Source organism: Semicossyphus pulcher, unplaced genomic scaffold (assembly GCF_022749685.1).
Source record: "Semicossyphus pulcher isolate SPU_LCO1_2020_fin unplaced genomic scaffold, fSemPul1.0.p SCAF_5, whole genome shotgun sequence".
Taxonomy (NCBI): domain Eukaryota; kingdom Metazoa; phylum Chordata; class Actinopteri; order Labriformes; family Labridae; genus Semicossyphus; species Semicossyphus pulcher.
The window spans coordinates 12,315,160-12,337,089 of record NW_027211726.1 but is presented as its reverse complement, the minus strand read 5'-3'; the positions used below and the strand labels follow the sequence as shown (position 1 = coordinate 12,337,089).

At 40.2% G+C, this 21,930-nt stretch overlaps 3 protein-coding genes across 3 annotated transcripts; 2 read left to right on the top strand and 1 right to left on the bottom strand.

Annotated features, from left to right (window-relative positions):
• Positions 1 to 14: 14 nt before the first annotated feature.
• Positions 15 to 5,988, bottom strand: prcc (proline rich mitotic checkpoint control factor). The gene is made up of 7 exons (XM_069681354.1): positions 5,229 to 5,988; positions 5,084 to 5,131; positions 4,479 to 4,967; positions 4,212 to 4,304; positions 3,960 to 4,106; positions 3,445 to 3,510; positions 15 to 1,974 (listed from the first exon to the last, which is right to left on the bottom strand). The coding sequence occupies exons 1-7, from the start codon at positions 5,538 to 5,540 to the stop codon at positions 1,888 to 1,890; spliced, it is 1,242 nt and encodes a 413-aa protein (XP_069537455.1). The 5' UTR covers positions 5,541 to 5,988; the 3' UTR covers positions 15 to 1,887.
• Positions 5,989 to 7,908: 1,920 nt separating this feature from the next.
• Positions 7,909 to 13,330, top strand: LOC138608803 (hepatoma-derived growth factor-like). Its single transcript, XM_069681378.1, has 6 exons — positions 7,909 to 8,347; positions 9,771 to 9,847; positions 10,576 to 10,714; positions 11,091 to 11,249; positions 11,336 to 11,524; positions 11,702 to 13,330. The coding sequence occupies exons 1-6, from the start codon at positions 8,261 to 8,263 to the stop codon at positions 11,720 to 11,722; spliced, it is 672 nt and encodes a 223-aa protein (XP_069537479.1). The 5' UTR covers positions 7,909 to 8,260; the 3' UTR covers positions 11,723 to 13,330.
• Positions 13,331 to 14,299: 969 nt separating this feature from the next.
• Positions 14,300 to 17,427, top strand: mrpl24 (mitochondrial ribosomal protein L24). The gene is made up of 6 exons (XM_069681768.1): positions 14,300 to 14,343; positions 14,600 to 14,786; positions 15,461 to 15,556; positions 16,004 to 16,107; positions 16,222 to 16,352; positions 16,915 to 17,427. The coding sequence occupies exons 2-6, from the start codon at positions 14,604 to 14,606 to the stop codon at positions 17,049 to 17,051; spliced, it is 651 nt and encodes a 216-aa protein (XP_069537869.1). The 5' UTR covers positions 14,300 to 14,343; positions 14,600 to 14,603; the 3' UTR covers positions 17,052 to 17,427.
• The last annotated feature ends 4,503 nt before the right edge of the window (positions 17,428 to 21,930 follow it).

Genomic DNA, 21,930 nt, shown 5'->3' with positions numbered 1-21,930 from the left:
TTCAAAGGTAGGGAGCCCAGTAAGGGAGTAGATTTATTCATAAATTTTAAAGATTTTTCCCAGAAATGCTGTCAAACATTTCAGTTTTGTTTCCTTTCTTGTTACAGGAGACACAGATATGCAATTGGCCGAGGAGTGCTGCAGATGTGATTCATTTTAAAGAGATACTTGGATTGTTTTATATAAACACAATATGCTCTTCCCAAGATAAGTCATTAAAAAGGTGAAAGGGAAAAAAAAGACTTAGCTCTATAACTTATATTCCTGTCGTTAAGGTATGAGGATTTGTCGGAGCACTTTTCATCTACTTGCTTTGAGCTGTTCTGCTGCTGCTGGGTGTGTTTATCTGCTCTGAGACAACCTCTGCAGGCTGCATGTACCATAATCAATCACATTTTATTTGTATAGCGCCCAGTTATAACCAAAGTTAAGACACTTTACAAAAAGAGCATGTCTAGACCGTACTTTTTTAAAAATATATTATTTAGAGACACCGCACACGAATCCACCATGAGCAGTACTTAGCAGCATAACTACGATGTCAGGAAGTAATTAATTTCCCAGAACTCCCAGCGTGTTTCTGCCAAACAGAAGTTTTGAGGCAGATCTGGTCGTACGGGCCACAACACATAGCCATCGTTTACAAAGTGAGCTCTCTCTGCTAAACTCCCTGTGTAATGAAATATGATCATCAGTTTTCTTTATTGCTTCTTATCCTGCTTGGAAAACTTAAAAAACGAGAGATTAGAAGGCAGAATAGCCATTAAAGCGTGAATGTGTCAGTGCTTGAATGAAAAGCCATTTGAAAGACTGCTTTGCATTTCAGGTTTTTAACAAGATTATAAAAGAAAGCATGAATATGCAATATTCTCCAAAGTTGGAGAGATTGGTAGTGTTTTGTTGCACCACACTGAACAGTTCAGAGCAGTTTCCTTTGTGTATTTTGAGCACTCTGGCTTGTTTGCAAAGGACAAGCCACGCACATGGATTAATTTTGATGGCAGAATTTCCCTAAAAGAAGAGCCCCAAAAGGTAGGAGGAGCTACAGCCACCTGTAGTAAAATAAAAAATCTCGACATAAAAGCATTCGTCATTTAGGGTATGTTCAAGATGAGACAAAGTTTCATGTTAAAAATCAGATGTTGGCTAAAGAACCAGCTGAAACTGAAATACACGTTTGGTTCCCTGGCAATCTATTTATGCAAAACATGTTTTTCCAACTGAACTTTTGATTCAAAAACATGAAATTTTAAAAAGGAAAAAACAAAAGCAACATACACATGAACAGCTTCCACACCCAATGAGAGACGTTCTGAGCACCTGAAACACCTCTTTATTTTTTCATTACAAAGTTGTAGATTCCGAGTATAAATATATCATGACTGCAGTTAATTTCTCATTACGAACAGAAAATGTTTACTTATGTTTGTGTAATTGCCGGAGAACCAAACTTGTTGCGCAGACTCATTTATCTTTACACACGAGAAAAGGATCCATACATCAATGTTTGCTGTACGAGCAGGAAGCATACGCATTCAAAGGAAACAGTGGCCACTTCAGGGTCACACAACATCTCTGGCCATGGTACCGTAATTAAACACTTAATTAAAAACATTTTATTACATTGTTATGAAGGTACAGCGCCTATATTTATTGTTAAAGAGGGTGTAACACCTTTTTCAACAACAGACCGAAAGAACTACCGAGCTTTAACATTTCAAAACAAATACAGGAGGAAGGAGGGCAGAAAGGGGCAAATCTGTATCAGGGTTTGTATAGTTTCTTCCTAAACACAAGATTTCTCTTTGTGTGGGGAAATCTGGAAAGCTCTACTCTAAGTTCAGACGCAGGATTTCATCATATCTCCAAGAATCCACAGTGCGACATTTAGAAACCATATTTGGCCTGCGTCTGCCGGCGGGTAAGCTTGTTATCTGCCCAGTTATTCTTCAGCTCCAACTCCCGTTCCTTTGCCTGGAAAGGAAGAACATCAAGTAGAATTCCTGGTAAGACCAATGTTGCAATAAATAATGCCTTACAAATGAGAAAACTTTTACAACGTTATTTTTTTGGTGACTTGAGACAGTCCAGTATGTGCAACAATCTACAAAAATATTTGGTTTTCAAGGGCCAGGAACCTGAGTGAGAACCCAGGCAAACATCAGCTTTGAATACCAACCAGCTTCATGCAAATAAACCCCCACCCTGAGCGCTCATCCCAGCTTTGAATATCGTCTGTGGTGTGCAAAAATCAAAACCTCGTCTTTGACAGAACAGCACCAGGCATGATTAAGGAGCCAAACACTCACACAAGTAAAAGACGAGAGAAGTGGCTATTCTTTAGCTTCTTTTAACATCATGTGTGGGCTTATCATACAGCTGTAGAGTAGTTTTTCCTCGCAGCTTTCTCTGTAGCCCCCAGTCAACACAAGAACTGAGGTTATAGAAACATAAGCATGGCGACCCACAACCTGTAGCTGAACGTGTGCAGACGTGTCACACTCAAGAGTGCAGCCTCTTGGTATTGGCTGACTCCCATCCTGATCTGTACCACCTAAGTTTTCTAAGTCAGACTTGATGTGTTTAGTTCGATCAATTATGCTAAAATCCAAATTGAATGTAGCATTTCAAGGACTTCGCTGACTTCAATCAATCAAATCAATCAAATTTTGTTTGTATAGCGCCAAATCATAACCAGGGTTATCTCGAGACACTTTACAGAAAGAGCAGGTCTAGACCGACTCTTTGTTAAGTTATTTAAAGAGAGGCCCAACATGAATCACCATGAGTAGCACTTAGCAATTCGGCACATTGGCAAGGAAAAACTTCCTTTTAACAGGCAGAAACCTCGAGCAGAACCAGACTCATGTTGAACAGCCATCTGCCTCGACTGGATGGGCCGAAAATGGGATAGAAGGAGATGCAGGATAGAGACAGGCAAAGAGAGCAACAACATATGTTCTTGTTACAACGACAACATATGTCCTTGTTACATGAACAACAACCGACACATACTTATGGTTACAATGCCAATAATAGTGGTAGACTAGGGTGAAGATCAGCAAAATAAATAAATAAATAAATTAGTGAGAGAAGCAAATTTATTCAGGGAATAACGCGTGCTGATCCACAGAGCTAGCAGAAGAAACTGGGTTTCTAAGTACATTCAAATTTATATTGGCACCCAAGAAAAATAGGAGTAGATGCTAAAAATATAGTATCATATGTGCTTAGCAATCTTGGGACCCATTGCTATAGTCTGATGACAATATAGCCTCTAGGAGGCGTCGGGCCTTCCGATGCAGATGTAGATTTTTGATCTGGAGTAGATTGTTAGCCGTTTTTTCCAGCATATGCTGAAGCCTGTCGATGCCTGATTGATCAATGCTCCTCTGATTACAAACGTACCACAAACAGAAACCAGAACACTTCCCTACTACTCACCTGGTGAATGAGATATGTTATCTGATGCTTGCGTCGTTGTTGTCCTGTCGGCTGTTCTCCTTTTTTCTGCAGGAAATTCAAAAGGCAGGTATCACATTAAGTTTGACGAGGTGTGATGAAAATGTTCTCTGTCCAAAACTGACTCTTGTGAGCAATTAGCGTGAAATCAGCTCAAAGTATGAAGCCTATCTACATTTTTTTGGTTTGGATTCAATTTACAAAAGCCATTTCCTTCCTTGAATGTTCATGTTAGGAAACAGGACTCTTGTGAGTTGAATCAGCCCATGATATATTTGTGGATTCCACCACATCAAACATTTTATAGCTGGAGGGCTTGAGGTGTTTTCACTCTTAACTGAGTGTAAATCAATATTGAGCAAAAGCACACGACATCCTTCCACTTTCCAGAAGCTGAGCAAATACTTGAAAATAAACACAAGCTCTCCCTCGCCCTCAACTCTGTGAAAGCTGGGCCTCTAATAAAGACTCCACTATGACAGATACAGTCAGGTCACCTTGCTGAAGGACTGTCGGTTCTGCTTCTCCTCTGTCATGCTCTTGGTCATCCACTGCTGGTTGCCACTCAGCTGGTCATCCCCTTTGATCTCCAGAAACTTCACCTCCTCCTTCCCCCTGTTCCGTTTCCCTTGCAGCCGCATGAACTGAAGGCACAGGAAGGAAATGCTTGCATCAGTTAAACAACTTTTAAAACCTTATTTGATGCTAGTGGAAATCTTGTGCAATGGAGTAACATGCAGACTTCTTACCGCTTCATCGTCGAACATAGCGGATTGGCCCGGCTCCTCAGCCTCTGCCAGCTCAGGGTTAGGGCCTTGGTAGTATGGCTCATTATAATATCCCTGTTCAAAGAGAAGCAATAAGGATGTCACTTAAATTCATGCTCCATTCTGGCTGGTACTCCATCAGAAATACTAGAAACTTATTCCTAAATACTCCAGCTAACATAATTAGTCTAAAGCCATTTGGATGACATAAATATACACAGTTTACGGGAGAGTACATGCCATTATTACCTGAGGGAAAGCTTCTGGGTCTGCCGTAGACTGTTGATACTGAGGATATTGACCTCCCCAAGAACCAGCTCCTTCATGGTTCCCCCCGAAGTCGAGAGGGGCGTCCGACTGACCGGGCTCGTCTGCAGGTGGGAAAGGAAGAGGCTCTGTGGGCGCTCCTGGCTCAGGGTCTATGCTCGGGACGACTGCAGGGAGAGGCTGGTCGCTCTCGCCCAGAGAAAAGTAGTTCTGTGGGGTTATGTCCTCCTCGTTATCCTGTTCGTCTGTGGCTATTTGTCGAGCTAACTGCATGGCGGCTGACTTCGCTGCCGCTTTGATAGCAGAGGGGGACGCACTAGAACCAAGCAGACCCTGAGCCGGTGTTCCAGGCTTGGGTCCTTTGGGATCTTGGCGCTTGGTGAGCGTGTGAGGAATCAGAGATCTAGCAATCTCCTTCACTATCATGTTTTTGGGTTGTGGTAGTAGGGAGGACAGGCCTGAACCTGCACCCTAGAAGAGGAAAGAGATATGGATTTTAAGGGGCAGCATGAGGTCATAGATTGGCGTCCTTTCAAGGTTAAATAATTGTTTGAAATGAATGTAGCCAAACGGTGTGCTGTTCTTACCTGAGATTGTGATTTCTTCTTTGCTGGTTCATCATCATCTGAGTCCGACTATAGAAAAGAATTACACACGTTATCAATTACTAACTGATATGCCACATGAGCTGAAACATGTAAAAGATAACGACTGATCAAACTCAGTACTCACATCCCGTCTCTGGATCTCTGGTACAGTGATCTTGACAGGCTCTGTTCGTTTCCTTGGCTTAGGCAGACTAGCAAATAAGCCTCCTCTCAAAGGCTGAGGATCTAGGTCATCATTTGAGGTTTTTTCCCCTGCTGAGGGGTTCGCTTTTGTCTCCTTGCTTGGTCCATAGTTTCCTCCTACCGAGCTTGGCTTTTTAGGAGCAGGCAGGACAGAGAAGAGCCCGCCTGCGCTGGCTTTGCTATTTGGTTTGGGAGATGTCGAGGTTCCCTCTGAGTCACTATCATCACTGCTGCCATATGCGACTAAAGACATGTTTTCTGATGTTATTAAAGATTACCGATTTGCAGCAACTCGTGGACATGGATAACCACCTCCCCTTGATAAGGTCTCAAGAAGCCGTACTCACGCTTTCCGACGAGCTTACTCCAATTAAAGGTAGGATAATCTTTGATCAATATGGCTTTACGGGTAATTAAATTATTCCAGGTGGAGCTGTAGTTTGTTGAAAAACAGAGCAGGTTAAAAAAAGGGCCTGACTATGAGCTCATTAAATAAAAGGGCTGGCTTAACTTCACAGCGCTAGCTAATGAGAGCTAGGCCGCTGCAGCAAACGATATTAGCTAACTGACTCTTTCTTGCTGAGTCGAATAAAACGCGCCTCGATTCTGTTATCGCAACTAACACTACATCGGTTGATGCTGCATCTGTTTTTTTAATCATAAAAGCGGACCTTTTTTAGTCCCTAGACTCCATCAAAACATTCGCCTCCATCATTGATTAAAGAAACGACAACTGCGCATCTTTCTGCGCAGGTTTTCCTTCTTCGTGTTCTTCTGTTCATGGTCAGTTTACATACAACTTCAGAGCATTAGCACTCCGCATGGAAAGTGTGTGCATCAACTTCAATTGCAGTATCTGGAATCTATTTTCTTTTGTGGCTACATATGAGTTAGTGTGGTACTTTTTTTGAGACTCGACTTAATTGTGCAGAACTTTAAACAGTTCGGTGCCACAAACTCTAGGTGTGTTGAAGTCAGCCATTTTTAACATTTACAGTTGACCACAGTGCCCAGGTTTAAAAGACTTCATGAGACCATTCCTTTTGATATACATATTTATAATACTACCATCCAGCTTTGGGGTTAAATAATTCCTTTCTTTTGAGTGAAATTAGTTTGAAAATATGCCACATTTACACATTAAAGGCATTGAGATTCACTCATAAATTGACCATGAGGCCTTGTCTTAAGAAGAATCTTCAAAATGTACCTTCAACCCTTTATTTTTCTGTCTGTTTATGCTTAGAAATTAATGACAGCATATAAATTAAAGCTCCTGTGAAGAACTTTCGGTTTGTGTTGATTCTGGCGCCCCCTGTGGACAAAGCCATACCTCTTTGCTGATTTTGTCCTGTACATGATTAAGTGATGTTTGTTAACAAAAAATCTCATCCTGCTTGCTTTAACAGTCTAGATCTGAAAATGTCAAAAGGCAGTGTGCAGTCAACCACTTCGTCTGACACCTACCCCCCGCCAGCAGTATAAGGCCTTTAAAATAACTATATGGAAATAATCAATCTTGTCGCTGATGGTCTGGTTTGTTGTTATAGGTCCCATCAAGTAATCATCAGTCTTAATTTCAGTCTGTTTCATAACCATCGAAAAACTCCTCACAGGGGCTTTAATGTATTTAATCACATTAGCACACAGCGTAGTTAGTAATGACAGAAAAACTGCACAGAGAATGAAAGAGTCTGATTATAAGAGCCAAGGCAGCTGCCTTTACCCTGGGCCTCCCAAAAATTAACATGGTCCATTGTCTTAATGTGTTTAAAAACTTTATATTTAATTTCCAAGAAAATTTTTCATGCATTTTTCTTCTTCTTCTTCTTCTAATGATGTTCCATTCTGGCAGGCCGCCCTCCACAGTCTAGGAGTAGGTATTCAACTCATATCTTTGGATACAGGCCGGTTGCGTGTAGGTATCTGCTCCACCAACTGGTTGAAAGTTTGTTTCTGAGGAAAATATAGACTTAAAGGAGAAAGAGGAGAGTCCCAGATCTGACAGCTCCCCAAATAACTGTTGCCATCACTCCTGTATTTATCACACATCAAAACAACATGTTGGACTGTTTCCACATTTCCACACTGACACAGACCATCGTGGTGTTTCCCAATGACTTTTAAGTAACTGGCCAGACCACAATGCCCTAGTCTCAGCCTAGTTAAAACCCACATCATCCTTTCTGCAAGACTTTAGCAGCAGCCTCTTCCTTCTAACTGATGGTTGCAGTGAGAAATAATGCCTATCCCATTGTCTTTGCCACTGAAGCTCTAACTTTTCTTTGCAAATCGTGTAACATTCACCTTTCCCCAAAGGGACTTTCAACTGTTTCAACAGTTTGTCTTCAGAGAGACTCCTTTGCCAGCTGATAAGAAATTTCGTTCCCCTCAATCCCAAGCAAAACTACCAGGAAGATTCTTACAATGCATCTGATCAAGCAGGGATCGGTCTACTACAGGTGCTGGGAGAAACTAGTGAGAAACAGGAGACCCTGTCACATTCTCATGTATTGCTTATAGTTTGAACGTTTATACCTTCAGTACAAGGTTTTGTCAGCAGGGGCGCAAACTGTACAGCTACATCAGACTGGCTGGGGGCGCGTCTGCGAAGTGGGAAGCGGGTTTCAGTTTCAAACCCAAACAGTCCAAGGGAAGAGCAAGTGGCTTGTGGGATAACGTGAAAACCAAATACTCAAAGCGTTTATTCGTTTTATAATCAACGTTATTTAAACGTAACACAGCGGTGTCTATATCACCATCCTTGATTACAGTCCACAGATTCCACGAAAAGAAGTCACCCGCCGCGTCTTCGCTCCAGTTTTCCGCGCCTGGTTAATGTGGATGACTAACCGACGCTTGGATTGTTGTTGCAGGTGTTGACCACTCCGGATACTGTACCTTATTGGAAAAACTACTATTCTTCTTTAAATAAGTGCATTTCTGACACAGCAAGCCATTTCTGCAGGAAACATGCCGAGGTCCAACAGGCAAAGAGAATACAAACCGGGAGATCTCGTATTTGCTAAAATGAAGGGGTATCCACACTGGCCTGCAAGGGTAAGCACCCAGCGTTGAATATCGTGTTTCGAGCTTTTGAGTCTGGTGTTCATTTTAGTCCCTCTTCCTGTCTGCTCATTTCAGTTGTTTACCCGCGAGGCCTAATAGTAGTTGGCGTTAGCTACCATGAGTTAGCCTAGCTCGATCGTATTAGCTAACACTGCCTAGCATCTACACACAGCTAGCCAAGTGTAGACAGTAGCACATTTTTGGGGGGTGATTCATCGTGTAGACTGACGTCTTATCTCACAGTTTGACTAAAAGAATATAAACGTATTTATTAGTTGCTCATTTCCTCAAACGCTGCTTTTCGTGAGCCACTTTGGTCTCCCGGGAGGCCTATTAGGCTAATTTATCGTAACCGTTAAAAATAGCAGTTGGGTTAACAGAACGTCGGATTCGAATTAACGGTCATGGAATATACAAGCGTCTGTCCAGTACGGAACGTCATTTTATCCTTAGAGTTCGACTAACTGAGAACACAGCTACGGATCAGTTTTTCACTTAGCAAAGTAAGTGCTTAATAAGTTCCCCCTCTCTTAATAACTGTTGCATTACAGACTACACATGGCTGCTTGTGTAGCCATATGCTTTGGTGCTTTGTAAACACGCCCGTCTGCCCACACTTGTTGCGACAAGTAACAGTGCGTCTACTCGTAACATTTAATTACTTCCATTACGTTACAAATAGGTCAAGGCTTATAAAAACAGCGGTATAACGTAATGTCTACACTATCCATAAATACACACTAGCCTTACATTGCTGTCAGTGTTTCCTAGTCATTCAACATGACAGAAAATGAAAACTTAAAAGTCGAATAAGGTCACCGTATGTTTCCCTCAAAAACGCAGCCCCACTCAGAGCATTACAAACGGTGTTATCTAAGTACCAAACACAAATAAATGGGATAAAAAAAATAACCAAAACTGCTTGTTACATTACTCTGCACTTGAGACGTAACTAAAACAGGAACATGTGGAAAGAAAACTATGTAACTCTTAACGAAAACTGGCATGTAATAGTTGGAAAGGAAACACTGGATTGCAGTCTCAGTCAGTGTTTCTGTTTTTTATGTAGCAGCCATTCATACGATTGAAGGATACAACTTATTGCGTCAACCATGCTAAAACACTTAAGTGTATAATAAAAATCTTGAAGTTTGTGTCAACATCGATCTGCACCTTTTCCCTCCTTTTTCTCAGTCTTATCAGCCATGCTCCATGTCAGCAGGCTGCAGGCCCTGCCCCACCTAACCTCACACAACGGCCACATCTGCCAAAAGGCCTGTCCGCCAGAGGCAAACAGATGCCATGCTCGGCCATCATAATAGTGTTTTCCTGTACCTCAGCATCTTACTGTGCTCTTTTGAAGAAATCAACTTTGCATCCTTTTCTTAACAAGCTATTTTTTTTAAATTTACAGATTGATGAGTTACCTGAAGGAGCTGTTAAGTCCCCCTCAAACAAGTACCAGGTGTTCTTTTTCGGTACACATGAGACGTGAGTGTTTGTCAATGTTTTTAAATCATTTTTATTCTACAATGGCAGAAGTTGTGGACATTTAGGAAACTGTACAAAGAAAGCTCCCTAATTGCTGCTAATGAAAATTATTGCCAATTTTCATAAAGAGGTATTCATGATCCATTGATGATTTGTAACCATTTTTGTGACCCTCTAGCTTTACCTGAAAACATTTGGGTCTTTAAACCTTGAATTTACACACTTTTGTCCATGACATGGTCTTTTAAACCAGCTTAATTTCCAAAAAGAAACAGGACTTTTCCAGAATTAGCTTAAATTTGCAGTGAATATTCATTGTCCACAGATGATCTATATCAATGTTTTGGGTGGGGTTTTGACATCTTGTCTTGGACCACCATGTTTAATCACTTTTATCTACTATGAAGCCAAAATTTGCATACAAGAAAGTTCAAAGTCTAATGCAAACTTTTCTTTTCCTATTGTTGGTAAGGCTGTGATAATAGGAAAACTGGCATAATGTTGTTTTTCCAGCACTAACAATCTTCAAGATAATGAATTATTAAAATGATCATTGATGAATTTGAATCCATCAAATCCTAATTGACAACTAATTTAATTACTATAATGTGTTATCTTTTATACAAATGTCAAAACAGATTCACCATCAGCCAGTAGCAAACCTATATTGACTTCACTTTAAAAAATAATTAAATTATGTTCATATCTCTACTGTTCTGCCACCACAGGGCATTCCTGGGAGCCAAAGATTTGTTACCATATGATGAAAATAAGGAGAAGCTTGGGAAACCTAACAAGAGGAAAGGCTTCTCTGAGGGACTCTGGGAGATCGAGAACAACCCTACTGTCACGCACGAAGCGTATGAGGTGTGTGTTTCTCTAAAAGAGTGGTCCGAAGTATATTATGTTGTCAGTTTGTTTATTGCATTGTGAGTGATTCGTTACATTTTTGACGAGAGTGGCTAGTGAGCGATATGCAACTAATCATAGCTAATAGACAATGATGCATTTTAAAAAAGCTGCTCGACAGCAAGCTCTAAACTCAAGGCCAAAGTACATTAATTTCTGGGGAAATTTGTTACAAATACACCCCCCTGTTTAAGTGCCAACCTGACACAGTTCTTTGTGTTTAAGAAACTGTCAGCAGATCAACGTCATTCAGAGCTTCTTGTGTGCTCTGTGTGGGTTTTACTGCAAACTTTGTTTTCTTCTCTTTCTTTAATATTTGCACTTCTGCCTTCAGTCATCAAAGAAGGACAACGCATCAGAAGGAGCAGGGGATACAGGCGGTTCAGAGAAAGCTGATGCCGAAGGCAGCAGTGACGAGGATGAAGGGGCCCTGGTCATTGACGAGAAGAATGAGAGGGGCGGAGCTAAACGAAAAGCAGAGGAGTCCACAGAGGTGAGATTTAATCCTCTGACTTGTGAAAAACAAAGTAGGTCGCCTCATTGTTGCGCACTCTGACGCCTGTCAAACCTTTTTTTAAGGCATCCCCCAAGCGGCCGAAGGATACAGAGGCTGAAGGCGACGCTAAAGTAGATGGCAACAAGTCAAACGCAGAGGCCAAGCTCAATGATGTGGCTGCAACCAAGGCAACTGCTCCCTCCTCACAGAGCGAGTCAAAACCAGAGGCCAAGGAGAACGCTGCAGCAGGAGGCAAGCTAACGGCAGACAAGGTGAGACACACTCGTTTTTAGTGCCTTTACCTGAAAACCATCCAATTATGAGAACTTGAAGGTTGGCTAGAAAGCATTATGTATCTGCAGTAATGTATGTATACTCAAAAAAGGGTAAAATTGTATGTATTGAGAGAGAAACTGTCTAATAATTGCTCTCCACTGTCCTCCCTACAGCCTGTGACAGACAGTGCTTAACGTCAGCTCGCAGAAGAAAACCAAGAACCTTCTACGCTTTTCTCTGGAACGTGAGCATCAACATGATGACCTGCAGGGTGCCAGATTCAGCGGTTTAATTAATAGGAGAATTTTAAAAAAAACACAACTGTTTGTATTGAGACACAAACAAATCCTCATTTGCCATTTTTGGGATATCATATATCCCAGAAACAAAAAAAAAAGTTTGCTAATCTGATTTCAAACAATTGAAATGAGCACTTTAAGGCTCATTTATAAATGGTATTTTGGTGTGTATATATTTTTTATTTCTAAGTGCAATTACATAATTACAAAGACTGAATGCTAGGTGTCAAAAACATTTTTCAGTTTATAGAGGGAATAAACACTGAAAATATAATGAATAAATAAAAAGGAGAACATTTGAACCACAAAAAAAAAAAGTTTTAAAACGTAGATATTGTACAGGAACGAGAACAAATTTTCAGACGTGCTTGCAGCTTTAGTTCATAATAGAAATGTTTCTCTTCCATCTGTTTCAGCTAGCTTCTCAGCTTAATGTTAAATCATAAATTCAGTCAGTGAAAACATGATGAGTTGCACTTTCAGAATCATTTTTTTCCCCCTACCCCATCCATCACTGTGTAGTTCACCGTTTAATGCAACACAGGTTTTGTTGCCTTGGTGTAGTTTGTGCTTCAAATGACCAACGCTTACTCAAAACAAAAGTATAATAACCTATTTGAGAAGAACTATTTTAGGATAAAAACAGACACTTTGTAAGGCCCCTCTGTGACTTTGTTCTGCTGAAAGACATTCCTGAATGTTGTCTCACTCTTGACATTTTAAAGTCGAGTTGGAGCTGTGCCGTTCGTTGGTGGTGAAAGTTATTTGTCACTACTTTTTCTGGATAAATCGTCTGGCAAATTCTTCAAAAAGCCCATCAACTCATCTGGCAATTTTGTTATTATGATTTCTTATTTAGCTCACACATGCTGCCATGCTTGATACTGGAGACGTGATTGTGAAGAATTGCACTCAGTCATTGATTGTACCAAATATTTTCTTTTTTTCAGCTTTGACAATGCCATGAAAAGAGACTGAACCACCTGTAAAACTTCTTTTTGTTAACGTTTTGGTTTCCAGCCCTCTTTAACTGGAATATGAGGCTGTTTAACTCCAAAGGTCTCATAATTATTTTGGCTGTTAAACAAAGTGTGATGTTTTAAAGATGTTTTTTTTTTTTTATTTCAACATCTGTTCAGACAACATGTTCAAAATGTGGTGTTATTTTTCACTAAGTGATTTTCCAAGTTCAAACGTTCCCTGCTCATCGTGTTACCTGGATGTCATTGCTTGAGTGTACTTTTGTGTGTTTGACAAAGTAAGCCCACAGTGAATCAAATGGTGAACTTTAGGGAAATCTCAGCTTTTAAAAGTGAAAATAACCCTGACTGCTCTAAAATTATCAAAGTGGCCCGCCCAAATCTGGAGTTATTCCAAGGGTATCATTTGACATTACAGTGTAATTCCTGGTTTAGCTTTCTTTGTTACTTTCAGAAGCTGTCATTCATTTTAATCTGCTGCTTAGTTTACTGTTGTAGTTGCCAGTCCATTTAATAAACATGTTGATTGCAAAAAAAACAACTTGTCATATTTATATTATATGTTGTGTTGAATCTCTGTTTCACAAGTGAAGTTAGAAGCAGAGTGAAGTCTACTGTTTCTTTCCTACCTAATTAATCATTTCACATCTCATTTTTAACCCTGCTATAAATGTATGAAACTAACGATGGCACCTTTTTGTGCACTTGTCACAAATAATTTAATCCAGAGAGAACCCTGCGGCAGTTTGCGGCTTTCGGGCTGCGATGGGTGAACTAGTTTTTGTGTTGTGTAACATGGTCTGACAGCTTTGAATTTGTCATGGGGTTTGGTGTAGTATGAGTTTTTAAAATACATTGTTTGATTGGAGACATTATGTTTGAAATCCACGTCTCCAAAATATCCACGAGTTGCTGGATGGAAGTATTGATTTGTTATCTTTCTCTTTAGCAGCCAGTGCTTCTGTTTCACAAGATCAATGACCGCCTCAGCATGCTTACATGTTCGATGGCACGTTTTCAGAAACTGTAGCCTCTTGGTATACAGGTGCTATAAATATCTTCAGCATTGTTACAGTAACATTGCTGTATTGCTTGTAATAACTCAGTCTGTCTGCCTACATGAATGCTTTCAACATGAAACAATGGCCTATTTCCACTTCATTGAATCTATAGGAAAGAACATATGTTATAAATAGTGCCACTCAACAATTACCTAAAACAACTTAAATACACAGGATATCGCAGCAACAATGCAAATGACCAAAATAATTTCAGCTATCTCTATTATTTAATCAGGGATATTTTCACTTCTTGTAGTTTGTGCTTCTACTACTATTGTTAAATTCATCTTGCCGTCAGTGGACTGCATCCTGCCTTTTCAGCAGTCTCAACTCTGCGCTCCACAAACTGATGCATTATTTAGCTACTGCGCACGCGTACAGCCAGGTCTCACCCTCCGGTCCACTAGGAGGCGCTGCCTGCCGCTGCAAGTGTTTGTGTCAGTGCTGCTACATGTGACATTGACATCAACAGAGGGTAAGATCTTTCTGCATGTTATGTTACTAGCTCGTTTATTGATTATAACAATTATTAAGTAAAGGATTTATTTGACAAGACGGGTTGCAGACCTGTTTTAGTGGCGTTGGATTACACGCTGTAACACAAAGGTAATGATAGCTTCTTCGCAAGCTAACATTAGCGTAGCTTGTGTTCAGACAGACGAGTGTTGTCAAGGGAGTTTGTGTACTTTATAAGCCAATTTTCTAACCTTGATACCGTTTTGTTTCTTAAGCACCATGAGGCTGACTGGTCTCCTATCGATGGCAGCCAGGGTTGTGGTGCCAAAAGATTACCGCTTCGGCACCAACAGACCGTGGACGCCGGCTGCTAAGAGACTGAATCCTCCGGGCAAGAAGAGGAGAAAGGTTTTTGTGGAGCCGTTAGCAGCGGAGGACTGGTCCCTGCTCAAGGGGGATCAGGTGAGTGATTCTAACCATATAGGAAACTACAGTGGAACTCAAGTAAAGTGCCAAGTCTTTATTAGCAAACTGCATGTCTGTTAAATATCCTAACCCTGTATGGTAAACATCAAACTCAGACTATACAAAATCAGGAGCTACCAGCACTTAGCCGGCTGTGACATATTTGGTGGGACTTCTACCACTTGTACCGAACACATTAATTCATTTAACTCTCTGAAAGGACTTCTCAGTGAAGAGTCTGCACAGTAATTACACCTCAAAGTTCACACACAATTTTTGCATAATATATGACAGTTGTTTTGACCATTGGTGAAAAAGTTAACTTGATATAGCCATAACTATGTTGATATCATAAGATTAAATACTTGTATATACCAAGACGCAATTTGTCTGTGACTTTTCTCCAAAAACAGCACCATAAAGTCTGGAAATGCATGTTCTGTCAAAACTCTGCTTTGTTCAGTTGTCTGTTTACATTCCCTAATCAATCCAGGAAACAAAAATCGATCAAAGAATAGTAGTAAAAGAATCGCAACTGTTTTGAATGTTTTTATCCCCCAAACCTTTCTACATAATACATCAAGATTACCCCAACAAGATCTCTTGGATAGGGCTATAAAAACTTTGACTATACTTACATTTTGTTTCTGTTTCTTGTGTGTTTTTCTCAGGTTGAGATTCTCGCAGGGAAGGACAAAGGAAAGCAAGGAAAAGTGATCCAAGTCTACAGACACAGAAACTGGGTTATCCTAGAGGGACTGAACACAGTAAGGAAGTGATATTTCTCTCAGAGAAAACGGACATATTTGATTTTGCTTATAGGACATTTAGTTATGTATCCCCTTAACCCACCAATCCTATCCCTTCTTGATCAAGTAACATGTCTAACAAGAAGATCAGAAGTAGTTTATACCCTTGGCAGTCCATTACACCTGTTTGATTTATACAGAGGGCTGATACTTAGACTGAAGCTAACACCCTGGACACACAGAGACGACAACGCTTAACTTCTCATTTCAGTGAAAAATAAAGTTAAAGGTGATGATAGTTATTTTATGACGGTGTAAAATGTCTTGCATTTATTATCTAGCTCCACTAGATGGAGCCAGATGTCTGGAGACTTGGCACTGCTACTCTAAAAGTCCTCTGTAAAAAAGCCATTTGGCTGCCACCTGTTTGGTTTTAAAACAGTGCACTATTGTTTTCTGTCTTAGCATCACAGGTATATTGGAAAAACTGGAGATTACCATGGGACCTACATTGCCAGCGAGGCTCCACTCCTGCTCCGCGATGTCGCCCTCATTGACCCCTCAGACAGGTACAGTAAACCTGGATACACTGCATAAGTCAAGCATTATTTATTGGATATAAATGTAAATGATCTTTGGCTTCGTTACAGACTAATTGTGATGTTCTGATATTGATCTTGCAGGAAGCCCACTGAGGTGGAGTGGAAATTCACAGAGGAGGGCGAGAGAGTCCGAGTGTCTATTAGGACGGGTCGGATCATCCCGAAACCTGTTGTGGAGCGACGAGATGGCATCGTGCCACAGCAGTGGAAGGGTGAGAGTATTTGTGTGTGTTGGAAATGGAGGGAGATTCTTTTTATTTCAGTAACCAGTTTATTCTCCGTGTAAGCAAGGAGTCAGCACAATTCATTTTCCATCCTGTGCAGACTTGAATTCTAAAAATAGGTGTCTGAGTGATGCAGTTCGATTGATTTTGCAGCGTAGGAAACACATTTCTTTCCAAACTAGAAATACATGGGAAGTGTTGACCTTTAACAAAGTCCAGGTTGTACTTGAAACAATATTGTTTGTGAGAAGTGTCCTCTAACAACATCAAAAGACAAAGGTGTTTAGAGGTTTTCAAAGCATGTTCATACACAGAAACGAGTCAGCTTCATTGTTACATTGGACAGTTTCTCTTCAAAGGTTTTTTTGTTTTTGAACTCAAATTTGTTTACAAAAATTCCCTTCAAAAAGTTGTTTGAAGATTAAAAATAAAGCTGGATCAAAAAGTTCAAAATCTTGCACACTGTTTCATCTCCTCACACCTGGTTAATCGCTAATGTGTTGTATATATGTTTGTGTCATGTGACTAGCTTTTATTTCTGCCTTCACAGATGGTCCCAAAGACACCAGCCCAGAAGACACTCTTGAAAAGACCTACGTACCATCCCTGAAAACCCTGGAGGAGGAAGTCATGGAGAAACTGGGCATCCAGGAAACCAGGAGGCACCAAACGTCCTACTGGTACTGATCAGAGAAATCAGAGACATTCAGGCCACATGCTGTGCTATCAAGTTTTCACAGGGCCTCTGGAGACGCCTTGGTTTGATGGGAATCAAAAAGAGACCATGTGAGGAGGACATGAGAAACGTTTCTGGACTTTAAAGTACTGCTGTAACACACATATTACAAAGGAAATGACAGCCTTGTAAACATTTAAGGAGGGACATCAGATGGCAGATTACAGACCTAAAACTAAAATGTTTCCTTCACTTATTTTTTTGTTTGTTTCTTTAAAATCTTGCGAATAAATGTCACTAGTTAAGAAGTATAATGGGTTGTTTTACTGGAGATTAATTTCATGTTTCAGTTGAGGAACTTGATATCTGCAAACAACAATGCTATTAAACCAAAAGCTATTACATAAAGGTGCAATATCTTTAGTTTGTATCTTTGGACTCTTTGTAGTGTCAAAACAGGAGAGCCATACAGGTATTTTTATTTCTATACTTAGACATTAAAGCTGCTCTTATTTTATCTATCTCATGCTCTTAGCTGTTTTCAGCAAAAAGGCTCTAATAAATCCATCGCTAGCTATGTTATTTACACCAAATAGACAAAAAGGTCAGCCACTAACTGCTGAACATATTGGATTTTTGGCGCTAAAAATGCAGATACTTTTCACAGGAGAAAAAATTACTAGTCAAAATAGAAACATTACTTGAAAATAGGCAACAGTTTGCTTACAGGTTTTCCTTATCAGTGTTGGAGGTTGTATTCTGTTAATATTTAAAAATGAATTGTAGTTAAGTTGTTTAAAACTGCAGTTTTAGGTTTCCAAAGCTTAAAGGAGCAGTTCTCCCCTGGAAAAAGCCACCGTCAGTCAAATCTGGTGTTCTCTGTAATCAGTAGAAGCAATAATATTTGAAATTGGCACCATAGCTGTGGAGAAAGTTGTACAAACAGCTAGTGGTTTCGCCCATTCTACATTCCTACAACACCCAGCGTGCATTGCGCCCCTCCCTCTGAAAGGAACAGCCCACCGAGAAACACTGTAGTGAAATACTACCATTTCGCTGCAGGCAATGACTCAGAGTGGTACAGAATCGGAAATACGACGAGTATATACCGGTGGATCGTCTAAAACATCTTCAGGTCTGCAGTCTACATTTCAAACCTGACGATTTTGAACGAGACAAGACATCGGAGGCGGGCGTCCTAGATTGAGGAAGCGTAGTTTAGCAAGCTCCCTGGCCTCCGCCAGATGACGCGTTTTCCAAGTTTAACACAGTCTTTTCAGGGCCCATTGGAGAAGCGGGTAGCATCCTTCAAAAGCAGAGAGCGAAATTGCATTTTTTTTCTATCATAATGGCATAAGCTCCCCATGATTGCATGATAGAAGTGAGGTTGAAAGTCGGCGACCTGGCCCTTTAAAGGTTTGGCTTTGATCTATTTGCATTCACATGCAATAATGTGGGAAAATAAAGGTTTGCATATTTTCCCACCAGGCAAGTAATTCCATGAGCTGAAATGAAACATTATGACTTTGATAAGAAACTTAAGATAACAGTGTGTTGTTAGTCATTTTAGTGCACATTAGGAGATCAGCAGTCACTTCTAAATCACACAAAACAGCAGTTTCTGTCCTACAGAGAGCATATTACTTGATCTTACATGTTACAGAGTGATTCATACGTAAAGTACAGACTGCATGATTGGAAAATAAACTCGCAATTGGCAGGGTTAATAATGACAATAATCATTTCAGCCTGTTTGGATTATTCATAAGGCTGAAAATAGTCATATTATTTTACAGAAGCCCAGACGAGCTGCTCTCCAAACCTTAAAGCCTTCAGACAAATGAGCCTGTCTTTCCTACCAGTCTGGGAAACAGTGTGTTGAAGGAAACGGCCTGGAAGGAGACTACACAGACTCAGACTCACCTCATTTGACTCTTTATACACTGACACTGCCTGTTATTTCTGTGACGTTTGACAGGTTTTACATCAGGTTTCAAACATGACCTCATGCCTGAATTTATGACCAAATAGAGTTATATAATTTAACTCTTTAATTTAACTGACCCAAGAAAAATATAAATGCTCCAGCTTGCTGATTTCAGATTTCAGTTACATCATACCTTTACATTGCAATTGTTTGTGACCATGAGTAGCTTAGTTTGGTGAATCGCTCTCCTGTGTTCATATAGAGCCAGATAATTCTCTCAGCATTAACCAAAGCAAAGAAAGTCATTCTGAAAGCCTTTTAAAAACCTCGTTCAAAATCCCATTGGCATTTGTAACAACACTAATAACTCAAAATCCCACTGTGGGAAAGACCTTTCGCAACAGTATGTTGTGTGGCTCGTTTAATTTGTTTAGAGAGGGACAGTCTCGGAAAATATTTCAAAATCAGTTTATTTGAGATTTCTGCTCTTTTGCTGAGGCACACATCCCTGTGAGATTGTTGAGCTTAATCTTAATCAAAATAGGCATTTATCCGTCAAAAAACATGCTTGTTATATCATAAATAGGATCCGGGATCATCCTTACTGCCAGCCCTTCAATTGAGAAGCTTGTGCAACTTATTCACTGCAGATATTTTGATTATCTTAGCAGGAAAAGCAAAGGTGTTTTTAGTAGCATTAATGATGGCTGTATTTCATTCAGATGTGCCGTGTCCTGCTTTTCTGCATCCTGTTACGGGATATTATACAACCCGGCTCACTGGCAAGGTTTGTTTAGAAACCTAAATGGAACTGAGTCATTGTTAATTGTTATAAATAGTTCAACTTTTGCTTCTCAAACAGGTCCCAAAGTCGTCTGTGGAAATAATCAACTAAATGTTAGGGGATATTGTCATAGCAGCTGTTAAAGCCCACTCTCCAGCTGGGCGACACATTCACACTGGCAACCTCTGAAGTTTTCCTCACGTGTCCTTTAACAACCTACATTTATACATATTCAGAGTTTTTGGATCTCAAAACACCTTAACATGAACCGACACGATCCTCTGGTACCTGATGTCGCCGCAAAGATAATTCAGTTATTAATTGAACATCTGTAGTGCCGCAACCAAAACAACAAGAAGTAGGGCCATATTTGTCACAGATTTTGGTTGCTGTTTGACTTAAAGGACCAGTGCGCGACATAATGGGGCTCTGCCGGCAGAAATGACATGAAGAATTTGAATCTTTGTGTGTTTTCCTTATAATAAGTCCTTTATATCCGCAGAGGGAGCAGGTAAACCTCCACGTAGTCCACCATGTAGCACCACCATGTTCTACAGTAGCCAATAATGGTCAAACCAAACACTTGATCTCTTTGCGTTTTGTTTTCAGGTTTCACGGCCTCCGTAAGTTCTCCTACTCACAATCTGCAATGTCATGGCTAGATGCAACTTAATCCTACACACTGCTCCTTTAATCTGAACACAGGTAATTAGTCATCATTTAAATTAATGCCCTCTATTAGCATCCTGATGAGCAGCTTTGTTATGTAATTACGCGTAGAGTGTTTCGAAGATAGTTTTTGGATATCTTTTAGAATAAATATATTTAAAGTGGACTGTTTTTAAAAAAAACTACACAAACTAGATAAAATCAAGTTCAATTTAATTTTTTCTTAACCAGAAACACACACTAGGAGAGTAGAAAAGCATTTAGACCATCATTTGGGGGAAAAAATCTACAGGAAATGTTACAAAACAAATCAATTAAAAAAAATGGAACAAAATGGAAAAATGGAAAAAAAAAAACGTTGGAACTTCCTTATTTCTACATTTCTGGCTGTGGTTCTCATCTAAATCTTGTGTTTCTCATTTAAAACAGCTGCCTACCCACACAGAAAAACCCACTTCACTTGAAACAGCCCATTATAGCTGTAAACACCCAGTTGTATCTGTTTCTATCAGAGGGAAGCCATGTCTTCTTAACGCTCATCCTCAGCTGTACATTGCTTTGTGATATACGAGTCGGCAGCTTTTACAGTCTCTTTTTTTCCTCACTGGTTAACCACCGGTATTGATTTACCGTAATACAAGGTCTACTTGTCGCCAGATCTCCAGCTGGAGAAGCTACTAACTTTGTTGCCAAGCGATGACACAAAAAAAAAAACGATGTGTCACAGATAATATAACTGCATCAGAATTTCACAGCGGCTCTCCATACCCTAATTTCTGGTCAGTGCAGTAACATCATGCAGAAAGCACGGCGAGTGGTTGGTTTGGCTGGTCGGATGAGTGCGGCACTTTTCCCAGACTCGTCCCTCCTGAACCGGTTTGCCTCTCTGCCACTCTGCATCCATGAGGGAATAAAAGCAGCCAGTCAGCGGAAACAGGGTTTTGAGGTTTCGCTTTTATGGGAGGAAAAATGATTCAAAGGCTGGTCGTCTCTTCTGTCATTGCGTGGGGATTTCAGCCTGGGATTACAGCAAGGTGGAGTGTTGAATGTTCTTGAAGTGGAACCTTTGTGTTGCTTCATTTGTCTTTCCATTCACGCACAAAGCAGCAGTTTGAACACGTGAAGGGTAGAATGAGCTCTAAGAGTGTGCATCTGGTAATTTCTACTTTGTGGTAAATTGACAGCAATTCTGGTAACCCAGTTAAATGAAACCACTGAACATGACTCAAGTAGAATTAAGAATACATAAAAATAAACTGCAGGCTGGGCTCTGGATTTTAGCTGAGTCACATTTGCTTCTACGCCACGTAAACTAATGAATCCCACCTGGTGGTGTGAGTTGCACATGTCACAAAGGAGTTCACTGCTTTGGAAGGTCTTTGTGCATCTAAAAAAGTCAGATTACAGTATGTTAATGAGTTGTACCTGATTGCTCTTAAATTCCTGGTCTTGTCTTTATATGATTTCTCGTTTTAAGTTTGCACTTAAGAAGCAATGCTTCAGAAATTCA